The following is an 18928-nucleotide window of genomic DNA, read 5'->3' on the forward strand; positions in this document are numbered from 1 at the left end:
TAATAAGAATTAATGTAAAATATTTATTGTCGGTAAAACAAAATAATAAGAATTAATGTATGAACTAATAGTAAGGGGAGCATGTGAGAAAAGGTATGTGTTCTGTTGATGTTTCTACACTGATCTCCCAACTGATGTCACTTTTGCAAAACAGAACTGCCTGCTTTTCATAATGTCAAGTAGTGTATAACCCCACTAGTTTTGGTTCACAAGAGAGAGAAATTTCATCTACAAGGACTCTTAGGACTATAGGACAGGTGGGCAAGGCTTTGCCCTTCGGTACTTTATGTCTTTAATTCCTGTAGTGAACAGAGATGTAGCACCTCTCTGCTATTTGTCCAACACAGTGACTGCATGGGGGACCATGAAATAACCTCCCAAACAAAAAAGTGAATTGCTAAGATGAGGTAGGAGTCGGTATTGAGTAGAGAATGGGAAAAGTTTCTTAAGACATTCTGATTAATGAACTTTTCACAATTTTTTGGTTTGTTTGTTATATCTGCAGTTAATGCTCTAGATCTCCTAAGGTCCAGTGTAACTTGTACCAGTGTAGTAATCTATGAAAGTTTCACTTCTTCAAATCTAAATTAAGAACTAAGACATAGTTCTTTCCTTGCCCATTTAAACTGAAAGCTGTAAGTTGGATTAAATAATTTAATTATTACATCTAGCTACTTCAGAGCATACTGGAGCATGCTAAATTTCAGCTATTGCCCCCATTGTCCTGACTTCTCACTCCCTACTTTTCTCTATTCTGATCTTCCTTTCATTTTAAAAGCAAGCCAACATTTTAACTGCATCTTTCTCAAACTTTTGAGAACCACTCCAGTTAGGATGAAAATAAAATACAGGATAGCTGCATTAAAAAAATCATTAAGAACTTGAGAAAAGAGCAAGAGAACAAAAAGTCCCACTTTCGCATCTATTTTTGCAGGAAATAGAAGACAACGACTCACCAAGTGTCTGAAAAGCAGTAGTAACAAAAGAGAAGAAAATTAAGATTGCAGAAGTCAAGTATTTCATTCCTTTCTTCTTAATCACAAAGAGATGAGCTGAAATTAATTGCTGCAGTATAAATCTTAAAGGAACAATTGGTGCTGTGTCCTTCTCAGCTTTGGAGAGTTTGGGTTGAAAGAGAAAACTTGATGCTAAATAAGGAAATATCCCGTCACGTGTGATATTTTTGAAATATATAAATAATTACAGAATTTGGACTTTGCATCTGAAACTTCATTTTCAGTGACAAATGGGTGAAAATACAGTGCCATAATTTCATATGAATACAAATTAACCAAATCTTCACAAATGTTTCTTTTAACCAGTGATTTTAACAACGAAACAGTTTGAAAGCTCCCTTTCAAAAGTATTTAATCCATAAAGATTAAATAATGTGTTTTAACACTTAAAAATTCATTTCTTGCACCAAGTGTGAGACAAAAATAAATAAACTGAAAGAAATGAGCTGTAACCCTTTATTAAGATGAAATCAAATTTAGCCATGGTGAAAGAATAAAAACCACAAAAACCTTTCTTTATTTGGAAGGAACAATATTAAGCAGAAATTGCCAACATAATTCCTATGTTTTTCACAGTTTTAAGACAAATTCACAATAGATTCTGCAAAACTAAGTGTCAGTGTGTGAGAATAAAACCATTTATAGCATATAGAGGTGTGCTACCAATATCAGCTGTCAAAATACGACTACTATTATGACATTATTTACTACATTTATGGAGCTTTTATTTATTTCTTTACTCTTTTTGTTTGCCTAGGGTATATCATTGCCCATCAAACAGCACTTGACTGAAATTGGTGTCAGTAATTAAAAAAAGATAAACAGGGCTACATGCTGTAATTTATACAAAGTGAAAAAATGTGAAATACAAAGGGGACTCAGTAAAAATATCTCAAACACAGAATGCCCTTCACTCCCAGCTTCTGCAGTATTTTTTTGTTTGACAGCAACATCTGCAAGCCAAGAGTCCAATGTCATGGGCATCTTTCCTTCCCAATGATCTCTCTTATATAGTTCTCACAAACTTTTCAAGGGTCTGTTTTCTCTAGAAATCCTTGAGATCTTTTCATTTTATTTTGCAGTTCGCCATACATGCAGAATTTATAGACAACAAACAGCACAGTAGTCCTGTAAAGCAGCACACTGCCAAGGCACTGCTCTATGCTCTGCTCCTTGCTGGGCTGTGTTTTCTCAGGAGCAGCATGGACAGTGTCCTGTCTTCAGTTCAGTCAGAGAGCTGGAGGATGATAAGAGAAAATATCCAAAAATGAGCTGCCAAGTGAAATAAAAACAGGAATAGATTCTACCGGCTTTATTTATCACTTGTTTTATAGCTTATTTATATTTCTTCTTAGTTACATGTCTTGTTTTCATGTTTCTTCCTATTAGCCTCTCAAGGTTAATGACATTCAATCAATCTTATAACATCTCCATATGCTAATTCAACACATAAGTACCATTATGTAAGATATAGAATTTTTATTTACAGATAGACAGATCCTTTAAAGTCTCACAGTTGATGCAAAATATTCAAAGTTGTAGAGTATGTCTAATGTAAATTGAAGCCATGAATGAAGGACAGGTGTCTCACTTTAAGATGCATAGTTCTATAGCACTTAACCCATACCAAAAGAATGATTGCTGCTTTAGTTCATATTATATGTTGGTTTACTAAGATTTGTTTGTTCTAGGTAGATTACTTTTTAAGCTCGGATTTATAGAGTAGCTGTGTTTTCACAATGCACAGCACTGTGTTCACTTCCTCCTTTGCTGCTGGCAGGATCATTTTCATCGTCCCCTCCAGCCAGGGCATTGCTGTACTCCAGCAGCATGCTGCGCAGCCCCACTGCTGGTTCAGCCTCACTCTGTATTTTGATCTTGAAGAAGAAATAAACCATGATGCCCACACCCACTAAAATGAAGAGGACCAGAATAAGGAGTATCCAAACAGTTCTCTGATCACTGTGCTTTTGGCCACCTGGAAATAAATATAAAGCAAGTAGTAGTAGTACTTATATCCATAAATAAATATGTAAACTTCTAAAAAAAACACGGGTCTAATTTTCCTCTTAGTTACTGTGGTGTTAATCAGGAACAGAAGCTTCTGAAGAAAGGGAAAGAACCTCAACATCCCCAGCCTTCTTCCACTGCTCTCTTGTGTAAAGAGGCTGTGGTCATTAAGATGCAAATACTCTTGTATACTTTCTCGTGATAAAAATTACATTAGAAAAAACTAGTTTAGTATCACTGTGTCAGTTACCTCAGCATGCAAAAGAAGGAGTAAACAGAAGAAAATCATTTTACATAAGCATTTACTTTTCCTGAGATTCTGTATGTCTCTCAGGTACTGCTAAGTAAGCTGGTAGTGAATTCAATGGCAACAGCAAATTATGCCCACACAAATAAATATATAGAAGTCAAGTAAATTATAAGTGCCCATTCATTAAAAAGCAAGTATTTATTTTCATATCTCTTTGGAACTATTGGGAAGGAAAAACAAAGCCTACCTTTCGCATTTGCAACTGCAGGAACAGCTGTCAAACAAAAAGACAGGTGCTTAGTCAAAAGCACATTTCCATCTGAACAGTTCCATGTGCAGCAAAAGATCCAGTAGCCTGCACATCTAAGTTACTTCTCTGCTTTTCCTAGGAGCATGTTTGCTAAATTAATGAAGGTGATAGTGTGTGAATGATCTTAACCTGATGCTCATTGTAATGAAAATACAATGTTTTGCATTTTTATCCACCTTCTTGCCTCTTTTTCAAGGTACCTTCTGACTGTCAGGCAGGCTCTCCTTTGGTTGATCCATCTTGTCCTCTTTGCTAGGTCCACATGCCAGCAGGCCAGAAACAGCTTGATCATTTGATCAGGACATCTGACAACTCTCCTTGACAGCATGCAGATCCTATGAGACCCAGCGCATTCTGACATATCGCAACCCATTTACGTCTGCAGCCACATTTATAGGCTCAGTCTTTCCTGTGCAGTTGTTCCCAGCTGTGCTAAGAGGGCACCATAAGAAAGAGATGTCCCGCATGCCAGCACAGCCAGGAGTGCTGGGTGGCAGCAGAAGCGGGGTGGTGCTCAGCGCCACAGGCATGAGGAGCCAAGCACTGTACACATTGAGCTCTGGGCTGTTGGCAAGCAGGAAAAAAGCATCTGTTAAATCATCTCTTGAAAGGATGCTGAGCTCTCTGTAGTGGAATGTTTGTTTGTTCTGATAAACCATTCTGCTGGAGAGCCTGGTGGCAGGGATATGTGCTGGCATTGTTTTGGCACTGCTCTTAAGGGCCATTTGCTAACAAACCCAGCCAATAAAATAAGTGTAGGTGCTGAGTGTGTGGTGTCTGCTATGGCTGGTATCTAGGAATTAACTTTCTGCAGTGACTTTTTCTCTAGTTGCTCAAAGAAAACAAGGAATCTCCACAAAAAGAGGAATTTGCTGAGAATGCTCTGCCATCACTACCAGTGCATACAGCTGCCCTCCTCACCAGCTGCAGCTCTGCCCTGCTAGGAGAAAGGGCAGAACCTCAAAAACTCTCCAAACCCTGGGTTTCTGAAACAGAGCAGGAAATAGTACTGTTGTTTTTTCCCTTTTTTTCTCTTCTTTTCTTTTCTTTTTTTTTTTCCCTCCCCAGTGAAATTAACAGTTGAAGTCAAAAATACCACATGGCTCTTGGCTCACTGTATTCTGATACTTCTGCTTCCTGACCAGAACAGATGGTGCCCAATTACACAGAAACACAACATTAAAAAATAAATGCTAACCAAAACAGTTCTACTGTTTTCAAAGGTCACTATACATCCTCTGGATTCTGCTTCCGTTTTGTTATTATTGAAATGGAATTGCTTCATCTATCTGTTGCTAGAACAGTGTGTAACAATGCAGAAAGAGGAAGAAAAGCAAATTATTGATACAAGTCTTGTTCCGTAGAAAAGGATTGACATTAGAAGGAAAGTGTATATGTGAATATACATTGGAGGGGAGCAAAATCACAGAGTGTAACGATTTTATGGAAAAAGTTGATTCTCTTTAGTTATGAATTGAAAATTCATTACAGAATGTGAGAAAATCTGAAGTTATAATACAGTAAAACACGATGAGGCCTCTGTGTGTTTGTAACTTTTTTTTTTTTTTTTTGAATGTTAAAACAAGCAATAAGTCCACAAGTCATTTTATGTGACCTTTTGTGAGTTTTTTATCATAAAGATATTGTGTGCTACTGCTACTAACACAATACCATAAACATCAAAAGCATATATTGAATTAGTTACTTACTCTTTGGTGTCTTACAGATAAACCCCTTTCCGGAGGAGCAAGGGATGCTATTCCAGGACCCAGAGGAGGCAGAAAGCTGCACACAGTACTCATTTTCACTCTGCTCTTCCAAGGGCTCTGCTTCATCCCAGTTGACAAAGTCCAATGCACTGTTGTCTTGCCATACCAGCTGCCCTGGTGTTGCAAATGTTTTAGCAATAACAAGCATTACACATCAAAGATCTTCACGAATATTTGTTTTCCTCCATTGATTAATTTACTCAGCCTAATAAAGAAATACCACTTTCATCACTTTCTGGCTACATTATAATGTATTTTATCTTGTTCTCTCCTTAAAACAATGTAACTGCTTTTCAGAATAGTTATTTAAGTTTCTCCATACAGTGAATCCTGACAGAGCTCTGGCCAGACACCCACAGTGCAGATGCTGTCCAGCCAGGAGCAGGCTGGGGTCTGGAGAACATTCTCAGTCAGAGCACAAAGAAAGCAGGTGGGAATATTCCTTCTAACAGGATAGGCAGGGCTGTGCTGGCAGGAAGGCACATACCCTCTGATAGATCTAGGCAATAGCCAAGATCCTTCACTGGAGCCAAACAAACATTTATTTATTTTTTTCCTACAGACTGTTATAGATGTTGTTTGAAAGAACAAACTTACAATAATTTTTAAATCTTTTTTTTTTTCTTTAATGATTCGTTAACTAGAATTAGTTCCTCAGAAGCAACAATATACCTAAATCAAATTTCCATGCATTTAACAAATCCTATTTATGACTATGTGTAGAAAATAGAAGAGTTACCATTTATATTTCTGTATAATCCTATCCAAAAGCCACTTGTCTTGCTTGTGTATGAGTCTGCATGTTCTGCCAGGAAGTTGGATTCAGTCAAGTCTTCTACAGAAGTCAGCATTCCACCTATCACACATAAGAAAACAAACAGAAGACAGTTGGGGGTATTCCTTAACCTAGGAGTCAGCCAAAATTAGAAACTCAGATATAGGACAAGATGAATAATAATTCCCCTCCCAGATGGCAGGAAGTATGGAAGGGTTAAAGTGGAAACCAGGAAGTAGCACAGGTGAACAGCACAGACTGTCCGTGATGTTTCCTGGAATGAAAGACATGAAAAGCATGAGGGGTGAGGATGTAAGGATGATGATTTTGAAACATCGAGCAAAAAACCAACATAATCCTTTTTGAGTATTTGGATAATACTTTTCATAGATATTATGGGTGATCATTTATTCTTAATAGATTTGACAGACTTGTAAAAGTGCTCAGCAAACAAATCTGTGATTCAAACTACAAGATTAATTTTTCTGGCAGTGGAGGCAAACTATAAGTGGAGGAGAAGAGAGCTAAGAGGGTCTATTGGGATGTGAAACTAAAGGACCTGTTATTTTAGGCAGAACAGTGCTTCCCTTTCTTCACAGCCTCCTGAAGCAAGGATGAAGTATCTGGGTACAAAGCACTGCAGGTGGCATACAGCCAAGCAGCAGGTCATGGTCTTGGTCAGGTCCACACTCCTCCCAAAGGAGGAAGGGAGGCATTTTCTCTCACCTGGCTCTACATACTGCCAGATAGCCCATCTGTGAAATGAGGGCTCTCAAGCAGAGCTTGCAACTCCTTCAAACCACACATCACATCTTGTAAGTTATTGCTATTATAGTATTTGCTTCTACTTGTGCATAGGAGAGATACAGGAAAGTATAGATAGGGATAGAGATAGGTTAATCCATTTTTACATCTCACTAAAAATGGAAACTTTGTTGATGAACTAAAAAACCAGAGTCAGAAATAAGCACAGCTGGTAAGAAAAATAAATAACCTTATAAAACAAAGGCAACTCATCACCTTAATTTCAACATTAGTGATAAGTAAACAGCATCAATGGTGAACCATGAGATATTAATGTCTTTGTTTTAAAATATACAGATTTTTTTAACGTCAAGATTGAGATCCCAACTTTGAATTAAAAGCAATTACTACCTGACCGAATGCATTGAGTCACGGACTGAACCCAGCTCATCTCATTGGCATTAAAGTAATAGCAGTGACTTCGGAAAGGAATCCAAGTGATGTGACCTGACTGAGGACATCTTCCAATATCCTGTGGAGGATCAGATGGAACTATATCTAAAAGAAATAAAATAGTATGGATGCTTTCATTGATTAGATATTGCAGTTCTTTGGATATAAAATGAAGATTAAAAAAGTATTTCCTAAAAACAGTGACAATGTACTTTGGTACATGCTGCTAGAATTCCCAGCAACTATACTGAGAGTGACAACAAGGAGCATAACTGCTCAGTCCCAGCTGAACAGCACACCTGTGATCTTCAGCGTTACCAGCTAAATTAAACTGGTACTGCCCAAAGGATAGCTGTATGTTCAGGGCTTTTTACAGTTCCAGTTACTCGTTATGGTTGTCAGCTTCATACAAATAAGAGATACAATAAAAAGCATATTAAAAAACAAAACAAACAAACAAAAACACAGTAGAAAACCCCCAAGCTCTAAAGAGATTCAAATAACAATCTGAATTTAAATGAGATTCCTACTAAACTGTAAGTTACAACTGAAATCTCTAATATTTTCCTTGAGATGGTACTTAATGAGTTTTACAGCAAACAAAGCATGGAATGATCTGAAACTTGTTGAATATTTGCGTAGCTACCCCTCATTTTCCCCCAAGCAATGACATTGTAGAGTGAAACTGTAACATTGTCAGTTAATATATACATTTTTTAATTAAAAAGAAAGTTGAAAATACTTGAAGACAAATTTCAGAACATGGTATAGAGAAGAAATTATAGCTACACTACAGAAAAACAGCTCAAAAAAACCTCAATTTCCATTAACACTGCATTAGAGCTAACAGCACATGATCTAGGACAAGTGAGAAAGCAAAAAGTTTGGTACTGTCCCACAGCATGACTGAAGCATTTTAATTTTCAGCATTCTACTGGTGAATGACAAGGTCATTAAAATAAAATGCTATTCTTGCAAAACAAAGGTATTATTCCTTAAAGTATACTTAGAAACGTGTAGGTTAGTCAAGGCAGATCCAGGAAAGTTTCTGTTTTAAAAATCAAACTTACCCTCAGATTTTTTGCAGACAGAAAAATGCTTTTCATTACAAGGTGCTGTTTTCCATTTCCCACTGAGCTCTAGGAAGACACACGCTATTTTCTCTTCTGGTTCTCCATAGCGCCAATTAGAAAAATCAACCTTCTTTTTATCACTCCATCTAAAGTACCCATAACCCTGGAATTGAAACACACTTTTTAATATAGATTTTCCACACCCTCATCTTCTATTGAAGATAAGCAGATTTCCACACAAGTGCACAATTTTGCAGCAAGATGTAGAATTCAGTATACCTGGGCTTGTGCTACTAGAATATTAACCAAGTCAGAACACAGCAGCACAAATTTAAGACACAGCAGAATGCCTTCAATGCTGAAACAGCCCATGAAAGTGTTTTGAAGGCTAGATGGTGCTTCCAAGGTTCTCTTGGTGACAGTCCCTTGTTGGATGATGTGAGGAGGCAGGTCAGCACAAAGAGTAAGGTGACCACGAGGAACTCAAAGCCCACAGAACTATCAGGAGGAATCAGGGATATGAAGGTAGGTGTCAGACAAGGACTCAGCTCAAGTGCAGCTTTGAGGAGTAAACTGCAACTAACACCATGAAAATCTGAGAAAAGAAACTAGAAGTTTCTTAGGAGTGAAAGATAAACACAAGGAAGCAGAAGCCTTTAAGGGAGCAGAAGCCTTTAAGCCAAATACACAAGCTCCTCCTGAGCTCAGCACAATTTGGGCAAGGTCACTGCCTGGAGAACAGGAAGAACCTTAGAGCTTCACTCTGCAAGAGCAAAGTTAGATCCTTTATAGATGGCTGGTGAGAATTCAAAATTCATAATTCATAATTCAAATTCATAATTATTAACAGCTTTCTAATGCATGTTTCTATGATTACTTTATCACCCAGCTTTGATATTAAGTGTACTTAAACACCAGCATTTGTTTTGGATTGAGGCCTCCTGTGGTGTTCTGCAAGTGTAGAGATCTGTGTCAAGCTCAGTAACACGGTCACATACCAATCACATAGACATTCTGAGGTAGTGTCTAGCATGGTTAGAGGCCATAAAATGTATATTTTTCAAGCAACAGCTTAAATTGTCTCAGATATTGTGACCTTCTGTTAGTGCTACTGCATCATATAATCAGAAATGTTATAGTAACACACATCAATTGCAAGATCTCCCTAGGGATACTGTGATTCAGATGTTTTACTCAGTTACATGTCATGTGGAATTACAATCAATGAAAGCTATGACAAGTAAAGAAAATTATTATTCATGAGAGAACTAATTTTCAACATCAATGCAGCTTACTTACCTCAAATAAAGATGCAATAAAAGCATGTTGATAATGTGAGTGAATTGAGTAATGCCCTATTTGTCTGAGAAGCTAAAAGTTATTTTGGCACTCAGTTACAGAGCTAATGCTCATTCTAGAGTTCCTCTAGACAGTGATGGACCTGGATCATCTTATTCACTTTTTTGGATGCAGTTTATTATTTGTTTGTATGTATTTTACTGCTCTTAATTTTATGTTTTTTGTGCATAGAACAAGGAAGGTGTTCAGAGATATGGTGCCCCTTTGAAACCTTCTGATCTAAAATTAGTGATAAAAATGCAGCTGTGAATGATCACAAAGTGCTAGCATTAATGACTTTGTCGGTCCCTTCGAGCAGTATTAATCTCTCCTGAAAACGGTCATCTAAAAGTTTACCAGGTGGTTTACATGTGCGTATATCCAAGATTGCCATACAGTTAGTATAGAGATAAATGTTGTCAGACTCCCATCCCTCTCCATTAATGAGAAGTTTAATGTTTTAAAGATGAATTAAGCTGAAGCGAGTTTTGTCCACCTTGGAGTTCTAGGCCTCCAAACCTATTCACACTACAGATCTTCCTCCTTTATTAACAGTATAACCAAATAACAGCATTTAACCACACCAATAATCAACTTATTAATCTTACCATATTACTGTTGAGTCCAATCCATAGGGGCTCACCATATTGTGTTGCCTGGAGCAGAAGGAGCTTATTACAGTAATAATCTGAAATGCTGGCAAGCTCCGAAGATTTCTCCCTGCAGGCTTTTCTTGCTTCTTCCCAACTCATTTTAGAAGGAATGATTAAATAGCTACTGTTACCATAATGGAAGAAGTCAGAATCTGGAGCAGATGTGGTATGGAATAGTTCAGGCTCTGCAGAAAGATTTGAAAGGAGGAAGAGAAAATACTTATAGCTCCTAGCTGCCTAAAAAGCAGTATAACTTCTCAGTAATGGATAAACATAGTGTAGTAGATGGATATTTTGATATTTTGTTATTTTGTATTGAAGTACAAAAATTGAATAAAACCATTTATCATTTAAAATGCAGGAAATATTTAATAAAAGTAACATCGAATGGTTTATAATTATAATTTACATAGCACACCCAGGGCTTAGGGAGAGGCAGAGGACAACCAACTGTGTCTGCAGACACACACTCCCATCAGATAAGGATTGGACTAGGAGATCTTAGTCATCTTTCCCAATCTTAATGATTCTCTGAAAAGGCATGAATATGAGTCACAAAGCTATTCTCTATCCAGTTCTCTCTAGATTCTCCTACTGCACTGCAAGTGAAATTCCTCCCAAGTAGAAGCATGGAGCAGGATCTCTACACCCTTTGAGTTTCAAAAAGATTAGAATTATTAGAATTTCATTCTAAGAACAGTTTGTTACTCCCTTTCTTCTTTTCACTGTGGGATACAGTGAAAAAAAGAAATTGTAGTTGCACCTTAAACAGTACATGTGGAAGTAGAAGAGATAATGCAGAGGACAGTAAAAGGGCATTTGTGTTCATACAGTGCTGACAACGCCCTAAATTGTTCTCACTAGGGATGCCCTTGTGCAACTTTCTTCCACTGCATGGCGTACGGCCTTGTAGCATCTGGCCCAGCTGTGGCTTCCCCTTGTATTTTTAGCTGCAGAACTTGGCTCACTACTCAGTAGTTCCTGTATCGTTTCCTGCAGAATCTGCAGTGTAGCTCTTCTTTGAATATGTCTCCCACCCTGAGGATATATGATGACAATTAAAACTTTTGTCCTTCTGACCCTTAGTCTTGTGATATAAAATCATTGCAAGAGATTGGTGAGCACAATAGCCAGTCTAACTGACTTTAATTAACCCCTCCAAGGGAGTATGTAAAGGGTTTTGATGAGAGGAAGGGTTGATGAAGGCTGAGCACTTCTGCTTATGAATTAAACAGTCAACTGAGATACCTATGGTGGATGTTACTGACACATTTGTCTCCATGCATTGTATTTGCCTTTGCAAAAATAACCTTATTCAGATATCCATATCTGAGCCTGTTAATTAGGTCTCAGAAAGTTAGACTCCTTTTGTGAACAGAGAGAAACAGGATTTTGAAGGCACAGATCCTCTAACTTGTGTTGGGAACTTCCCTCAGGATCAGATGGATCCTACCTCCCAAGAGTCCACTACATGCAGACAACCGGCCTGTATGTGAATCTGTGGTCTGCAAAGTGGGTGCATTCAGCTCCCTTGAAAGCTGTAAGGGGAGGGGCTATAAAACATAAACATTTCTGTAATTGTTATTCCAGAGCAGGCTTCATATCTGGAGAGGAAAGGAATCTTGCTGACTTCACCTCAGTTTCTGTAGAAACAAGCTGGCAACTGTAGCAGGAGACTTGTGTGCTTATATTGTTCAGTACCAGTCTTCCAACAAAGAGTATGAAAAATAGAACTTACTGCTGTCCATGTGGCAAATATAGCTTTTGTTATGATGGCAGTCTGTGTTTTCCCACTTCCCTGCTTCATCTACAGATCTCATTGTCATTGCAATACAGTCAACCTAGGGGAAAAAATACAAAAGTTATAGCTGATAAAGTAAAAAAAAAAAAATAATAATAATAAAAAAAAAAATCTAGCAAATAAAAAGTTCTAAGGAGGCCATGTTCATAAGTTTTTTGTTTGTTTGTTTTGTTTTTTTCTTTTTGTTTGTTTTGTTTTTTTCTTTTTGTTTAACATATCACTTGGAAAAGAAATGTATCTTAGTTTACATCTTAAGTAAGAATACTTTCCTTGGCGAATTACTATAAGAACTGTTGTCAGTTTTTCAAATCTTTTGAGTGCAGAAAAGATATTTTTATTATAGTTTATGTTAATCCATACTTAATTTACTGAATTTTTAATTTGGCTTCACACTGTACAAGGAGAATAATAAGGTGAAATAAGAAACAACAACACTGATTATTTTCAGTAAAATCTAATAGGTTTAGCAATACTAGCTGTAATATAGTACAGAAATCCTTTACTGCACATATAAACTTCTGCAAAGGAATGAAGATAACTACAGACACTTAACAGGACTATTAATCTCTGGGTAAAGCTTTAAAATCTTGATCACCATCATAATCTTAAGTTTTCTGCTTTAAGCAGAAGATACGGCGTCCTGGCTTAGACAGAACTCAGGCTGGTTCAATTAAATTTGAGGATACTATCTAAGTTATGCATGTATTGATTTTATTTTCTGTTTACCTGTATTGTCCCATACCTTTGTGCCAATTCTATTGTATTTATGCAAAGGGAATCCTCTTGCCCAACATGCATAATCATAAGGGCTCCCATCTGTCCAAATGTATGAATGCTCATCATTTAATCCTATCCACGTCTCATCAGTGACATCCTTTAGATGGAAAGTGAGGAATGCTGAAAGAAAATAAATTTTATAATGAGTATTTTAACTGGAGTAGTTTCATTATATTAAGAAATATAAAAGAAACAGTTTTTACAATAAAAACATTACTCATAGAGCTCTAGAAAATATTATAGAAATTTGGGTTAGAAGAGAGTTAGGAAGAATTAATTGGTCTTCCTAAAGGCAGTATCAACTGTACGTGTCATTTCTGAGGGAAAGTTTGTACACTGTCAAACCTGAATTTCTGAGGGCAGTTCAAACTCTTTACAATGGCCAAAATCCCAGTTAGTGGAAGCAAAGAATGAGTTTTTCAGAAAAGAAGCACTGGGAAAGGTCTGAGGGTTTCAGGAGGGTGATGGATGAGGAGGGAGCAGAGGTTTTGGATGTCTATGGACAATATGTTTCTTCCATATTCATGTTCAGTTTGCAATTCAGCTCCAGATCTTCTATTATGGTTACTGCCATCTTCTTGTCATGCAAAGACTGTTGGTATGTTGCTATAGATCTTCGCACCTAACCTCATCCAATTACTTCCTTCTCCACTCCATCCCCAGCAAAAGAAGAAGAAGAAAAAAAAAAAAAGATTTGTCAAGAATGTTTCAGATTCTAACCCTGACTTCCTCTGTGCCACTATATCACCCGGTAAGATAGGTGACATAGGTATTGCTTGTTGAAATGGTTAAAAAGAGATACTGAATATTACAGCAGTCAGAAGAGCTTTTTGGAATACCGTTTTCTGTCCTTACCCCGGAGAGTACTGGTGACCAATGCATAGTTTTCTGAAGATACTTTTGACCTTGTAAAAGGGGAACTATGAGAAAGGTGGTGGTGGGTTTATCTTGCAATAGGATCACAAATATTCATCTTTACAGTCATTACATGATTATTCCACAATTTCCCCATGACTGGCAATGTCATCAATACATACCAGTACATACAGGACCTGAATGCTTTGATCCAGTCTGAAATAGTTTTATGTAATTTCAGAGTGCTCACATACTTAATAATCACAAGAAAGAATTTACTTGGCCACAGCAGCCACAGCTACAGTCTTAACTAACAATTATGGCCTCTTTAAATGTACTGGCTTTGTAGCTAACACCAAAGGTTGAGAAATCATACCTTGTACTTGAGCACTGTGTATAGAGGCCAAATTTCCCCCAAGTTCTACACAAGCTCTTCTCGCAGAGTACCAAGTTAGTCTCTCTTCTTCCCTGGATCCAATTATTTTATAACACTGTAGGGAGAGTAAATAATTAGGCAAAATTTCAGGTGTCAAAGAGAATCATGTATGATTTGATTCATCAGTCCCTGCATACAACAAACAGTAGTTTGGGGAGCTGTTGAAATGCCACACATGCAGCCAATGGGTAGACACAGCTAATCACAGCATTGTGTGTGCAGGGCTCTGACCTGTGGCTGTCCAAGGTTAAACTTGGGAAGAGACAACAACTTCCACAAGTGGTAGAGAAATTAACCAGATATCCAAGGGAGGGTATCACGTTCTTGAAAAGTATAATCTTTTCAGGGACTGAAAATATTTCTAGATATCTCTCAAGTTCCCTCAGTTGCAAGCCACAGACAGTAGTAGTAGTAGTTTTCCTATTGATTGTGAAATGGGATTGAATTGTGTTTTTTTTCTTTGTTTCTCAGTGCTTTTTGTATTAGTGATTAGGTGTACTTTTGCTTGGCCCAGCAAAAAACAATACTTTGTTGTTTTTTGTTTTGGTGGGTTTTTTTCTTGTTTTTGTTTGTTTGTTTGTTTGTTTTTTATTTACAATTAATTTATGGTTGGTTTTGCTCAGCTTAATTGTGGCACCTGATTACATACAAAAACCATGACTTTTCATCTTCTGCAGCTCACTGTTATCTAGAAAGAGGGAACTGCAGTTACACATCAGGATATTGGAACAGTATTTCCATGCAATAAAGATGTCTAAAATAAAAAGAAAGTTATAGAAACTGAAGTCTAGTAATAGAAATAGTTATAGAAACTGAAGAAGTAACATCAGCTAACTGCATTTGAGCACTTAAAAGTTATAACTTAATAAATGCAAGTTTGGAGGAAACAGGAAATATAAAAGCCAGAAAAGCTGACTCCACTGCTAGTTAGAATGTCATTTAAGGGAGTAGTGTATAAAATGAGAGCATTTATGCAATTGTTTACATATAGCAAATCTTCTGAAAGCTGCTGCTATTTGTTACAGTACCTTATTTTGAAACAAAATCCACATTTCAGGACATCCTCCCAGAGGTGGGAGTACAGTAGGAACAAATCCTGAGTAAGTTGAATTGTGCCTTTCACAGATGAAGTTATTTTTCAAACCACAGTTTATACTGTTCCAAAAGCCTATAAATAAAAGAAATGCAGTCACTCTGTCAAACACTCTTACCACCATTGCAGAGGGTAACCCAGTCAATATTCATAACTCACAAATGTAACCTTCCAGAGGCATATGAAACAGTTGCTATGTACACTAGCAGCACAAACATAGCCCTCCACCCTCTGCAGTGTATTTGTCTTCTGTCAGCACTGGCATGCAATTCAGCCTCGATGTACTTGGTTAAGGACGACACTTTGCAACACTGGAGGCCCGGGTTCGAATCCCCCCTGTGGCGCAAGTGGTAGAAGTGCCGCTCTGCTACACAGGAGGCTCGAATCCCTGGGGTTGGACTCGATGATCTCTAAGATTCCTTCCAACTCGCACAAAACTGTGATACTGTGATACTTGTTAGAAAAAACAGTACCCATTATTCAGCAACCAATTATGGGGAACCTTAGGTTTAAACATGCAGAAAAACATTTAGCTTTTGATGCCATTAGCCCATTAAGATGTATGACCAAATGCTTCTTGTTGCTATTTTACTCACCAAAATCTTTTGTGATTACCACACAGTTTTTATCATTATGTGAATAATTGGGTTCACCTGGAGCCCAGGCAACATAGTTCACTGGGGTTTTACCCAGCCAGCTGGAAAAAAAAAAAAAACAAAAAACAAAAAACAGGGTTGCCAGACAGACACCTCCAGCAGACATTTTGAGTTATGAGGTCTGTTTAGCAGAAAGGCTGAGCAAGATATGGATAGTGACCAGGGAACAAAAACTCAACATAAAAAGAGAGGACAGACCCACAGCATGAATGCTGCCTTTCACATGTTCAGTACTGTCACACTAAAGTCTCATCAGTGTCCTGTTTGGCCAAAGCCTGGATGCATAATGTTGGACTCAACAGCTTCTTACAGTCTGGATGAGGCCGTAACACCAGAGAATGGACTTGCCTTTCATTTTAGAAAGGTATCCTCATGAAAGTCTTCTAAAGATTTCTAAAACAGGTTTCCTACCAGGAATTTCAGAGCTCTATGAGATGCAGAAGCTTCAGGCTCACATGACTTGAGCCAGTGGGATTTCTCTGGTTACATACTTCTGTATGAACCTCCTGAGCTTACTACATAACTATTAGAGATCTGAATTAATCCCATCATGAGCTGGATGTCAAAAACACCTCAAACCTTGCTCATTGCCTGTGAAGTAGTGCTTGGATTCAGATCTCTCAGTGTAAGACATCAAGTGAAAGGAGTGTTACTCATGAAATTTTACAGTTTTGCTCTCCCGGATTCGAAAGAAACATGCTTAAGCATAGAAAACATAGAAACATAGAAACATTGCTTAAGCATAGGAAAAACAATATTTCTCATCACAGATTTCTGAAATCTACCCAGAGTTCTGTTACACAAGTGTTATTAACTGAAGGAAAGAACACACAAGTACCCCCACGCTTACCACTGTTTGCTGATCATTAGCAGCTTTAGTGCTTTTCTTTTACCCACCTGAGTTTCTGATCAGAACTGACAAATAAGCCAATGAAATATGATTCCCTTTCGAGAAATATATCACTCAGTTTTCTGTTAATCTAAAACAAAAGTGATTGGCACAGTTAATAATTGGACTGTTCTCAGCTGTGTTTATGTTTTTTTTGTTTCACAGTCTCAGGCCTGGGCTGCAAGAAGGCAACAGATGCAGGATGTCTGAACTGTCCTTTGCTACACCTTGAACATTCACACGCCTTTTTTCTTTTCCTACTATAGACAGTACTGATTTCTCTATAGGGCCTGGAAAAATATACCATAATACAAATGTGTAATGTAGGACAGAAACTCAGGACTTTAGCTTGGATAAACAGCTAAAATCTTTTTTCTTTTTTTTTTTTTTTTTTTTTATCTGCTTTGCATCAGAGTTGAAAAGTCACTCATCAGCATTCTTGGCTGCTGACCTCAGCCCTTCCAGAAGGCTGCAGTCAGAGTCCCATTGCCCATGAACTGCCTGTCTGTGTGGATGGGGCTCAGGTCCTTGTTTTGTGCTGGATATTCCAAGACCAATGCAACAATCTTATCATCAGTTAAAAGAAAAAAAAAATGTGAAATTCGTGATGGGTTCAAAAGTGCCCACAATCATTCTTCTGAATTAATGACTAGTACATAAATATAAATAAAAATAGTAACTAATATGTAAATATTAATATATTAGATAATTCATAGGTTCAGTGCTTACATATTTCCATATAAATCGTCTTTCATTTTCATTCTCAATGACAACGAGATCTGCAAAGTTCCTCTGGCAAATTTTCCGTGCTTTTTCCATAGGGACACTTTCTGTGCTGAAATAGTACTGCTTGTCTTCGTATATAATCCAGCCATCAGAATTTTGTACAGCTTGATATTCTGGAGGGCAAAAAAACATATTTGACACCACATCTTGTCTGTACAAAGTTCAAAAACTATACAGTAAGACTTCTACTGAAAGAAGAAAAAAAACCTACCATCTTTGTTGTTTGGTTCAGGTTTTAGCAGCGTACCTGTAAAATAAAACATCATTATGAGCAAGATTCCAAACACAAAAGAAACAAACAAAATCAAAAACAGATATATTTGATTTATGTAACATTACACAGATCTCCAGGCGCACCAGGCTAGATAATGATGTTGTATGTTAAAAAAAATGAGGTAATTAACTTCTGACTATCGCCCCTCTCATGAGGATCTCATCTAATCCATATACATTGTAACAAGGTCTAATTATTTCCTTTTTTTTTAAAAAAAAAAAATATTCTTTATTTATTTATTTATTTACTACTGAGAGATCATCTAGGGTCAAGATAAACTGATCAGAATGCTTCTGCCACAATTTGTGAACTCCTCCTGAGCATCTCATGAAGCCTCTGTGCAGCACAGCAATTTCAGTACATCTGTAAGGCTGCACAGGATGCGCTGCTGAGCAGCAGTATTCTGCCAGTATGTGGAAACATCTAGTCTACCCACAATGGAACAGGGACTCTTCCTATTCAGGTAAGTAATTTTTCAATGGTGGTGCGTTTCTCACTATTTGTTGGCAGAGGTCCATTAGATATACTCAGTGCTGTTTGCACAGCTGCTTCTCCTTTCCCCTCCCTATCCTTCCTCTCACTAGCTCCCCATGTGCATCCATCTTCCTTTTTACTTCTGGGAGCTTTTAAAGTGGATATAGGAGTCCTTCCTACAGTAACTCTATTTTTTAATCAGCTTTTCAATATCCTACTTCCTATAGCAACTTAACTCTCTCTTTGGTTCCCTTTATCTGCCTCACGATCGGAACCAAAGCTTTTGTTTTATCTTTAGCCTAGGGAACTCAGTCTCCTGCATCTTCAGGTCTCCTATATGAGCCTGTAGAAGATAGAAAGACAAGGAGGAGATAAAAGTAGATAAAATCTCCTTATCTTGCTAAGAAGATAAGTATCTTTGCCTTTCAAATTTATTCAACCCACAGGTAAAAGAGATAAAGCCCGAGATAAAGTAAGTTCTTCAACTTTCAGCATC

The 18928-nt window shown here is 37.5% G+C and overlaps 2 protein-coding genes across 3 annotated transcripts in view; both read right to left on the reverse strand.

Annotated features, from left to right (window-relative positions):
* The window catches only part of LOC107309033 (macrophage mannose receptor 1-like), a 36619-nt gene extending 35224 nt beyond the window's left edge, over positions 1-1395 (reverse strand). The window contains exon 1 of the mRNA XM_015853442.2: positions 957-1395. Within this exon, the coding sequence (XP_015708928.1) occupies positions 957-1023 (67 nt within the window). The 5' untranslated portion in view covers positions 1024-1395. The remainder of the gene's footprint in view (positions 1-956) is intronic.
* A 63-nt stretch (positions 1396-1458) lies between these two features.
* LOC107309035 (macrophage mannose receptor 1-like) overlaps positions 1459-18928 on the reverse strand; it is a 31930-nt gene continuing 14460 nt past the window's right edge. The window contains exons 14-28 of one of the 2 annotated variants that reach the window (XM_015853449.2): positions 17896-17931; positions 17628-17797; positions 16907-16989; positions 15950-16050; positions 15289-15428; positions 14201-14315; positions 12935-13089; positions 12130-12232; positions 10347-10576; positions 8398-8563; positions 7286-7432; positions 6095-6211; positions 5296-5469; positions 3524-3550; positions 1459-2253 (exon numbers count right to left, since the gene is read on the reverse strand). In XM_015853449.2, the coding sequence (XP_015708935.1) occupies positions 2246-2253; positions 3524-3550; positions 5296-5469; positions 6095-6211; positions 7286-7432; positions 8398-8563; positions 10347-10576; positions 12130-12232; positions 12935-13089; positions 14201-14315; positions 15289-15428; positions 15950-16050; positions 16907-16989; positions 17628-17797; positions 17896-17931 (1772 nt within the window). In that variant the 3' untranslated portion in view covers positions 1459-2245. Of the gene's footprint in view, positions 2995-3523; positions 3551-5295; positions 5470-6094; positions 6212-7285; positions 7433-8397; positions 8564-10346; positions 10577-12129; positions 12233-12934; positions 13090-14200; positions 14316-15288; positions 15429-15949; positions 16051-16906; positions 16990-17627; positions 17798-17895; positions 17932-18928 lie in introns of both variants that reach the window. The other variant, XM_015853448.2, reaches the window with a different exon arrangement.

The sequence above is a fragment of the Coturnix japonica genome, chromosome 2, assembly GCF_001577835.2.
Source record: "Coturnix japonica isolate 7356 chromosome 2, Coturnix japonica 2.1, whole genome shotgun sequence".
In the NCBI taxonomy this organism is placed as follows: domain Eukaryota; kingdom Metazoa; phylum Chordata; class Aves; order Galliformes; family Phasianidae; genus Coturnix; species Coturnix japonica.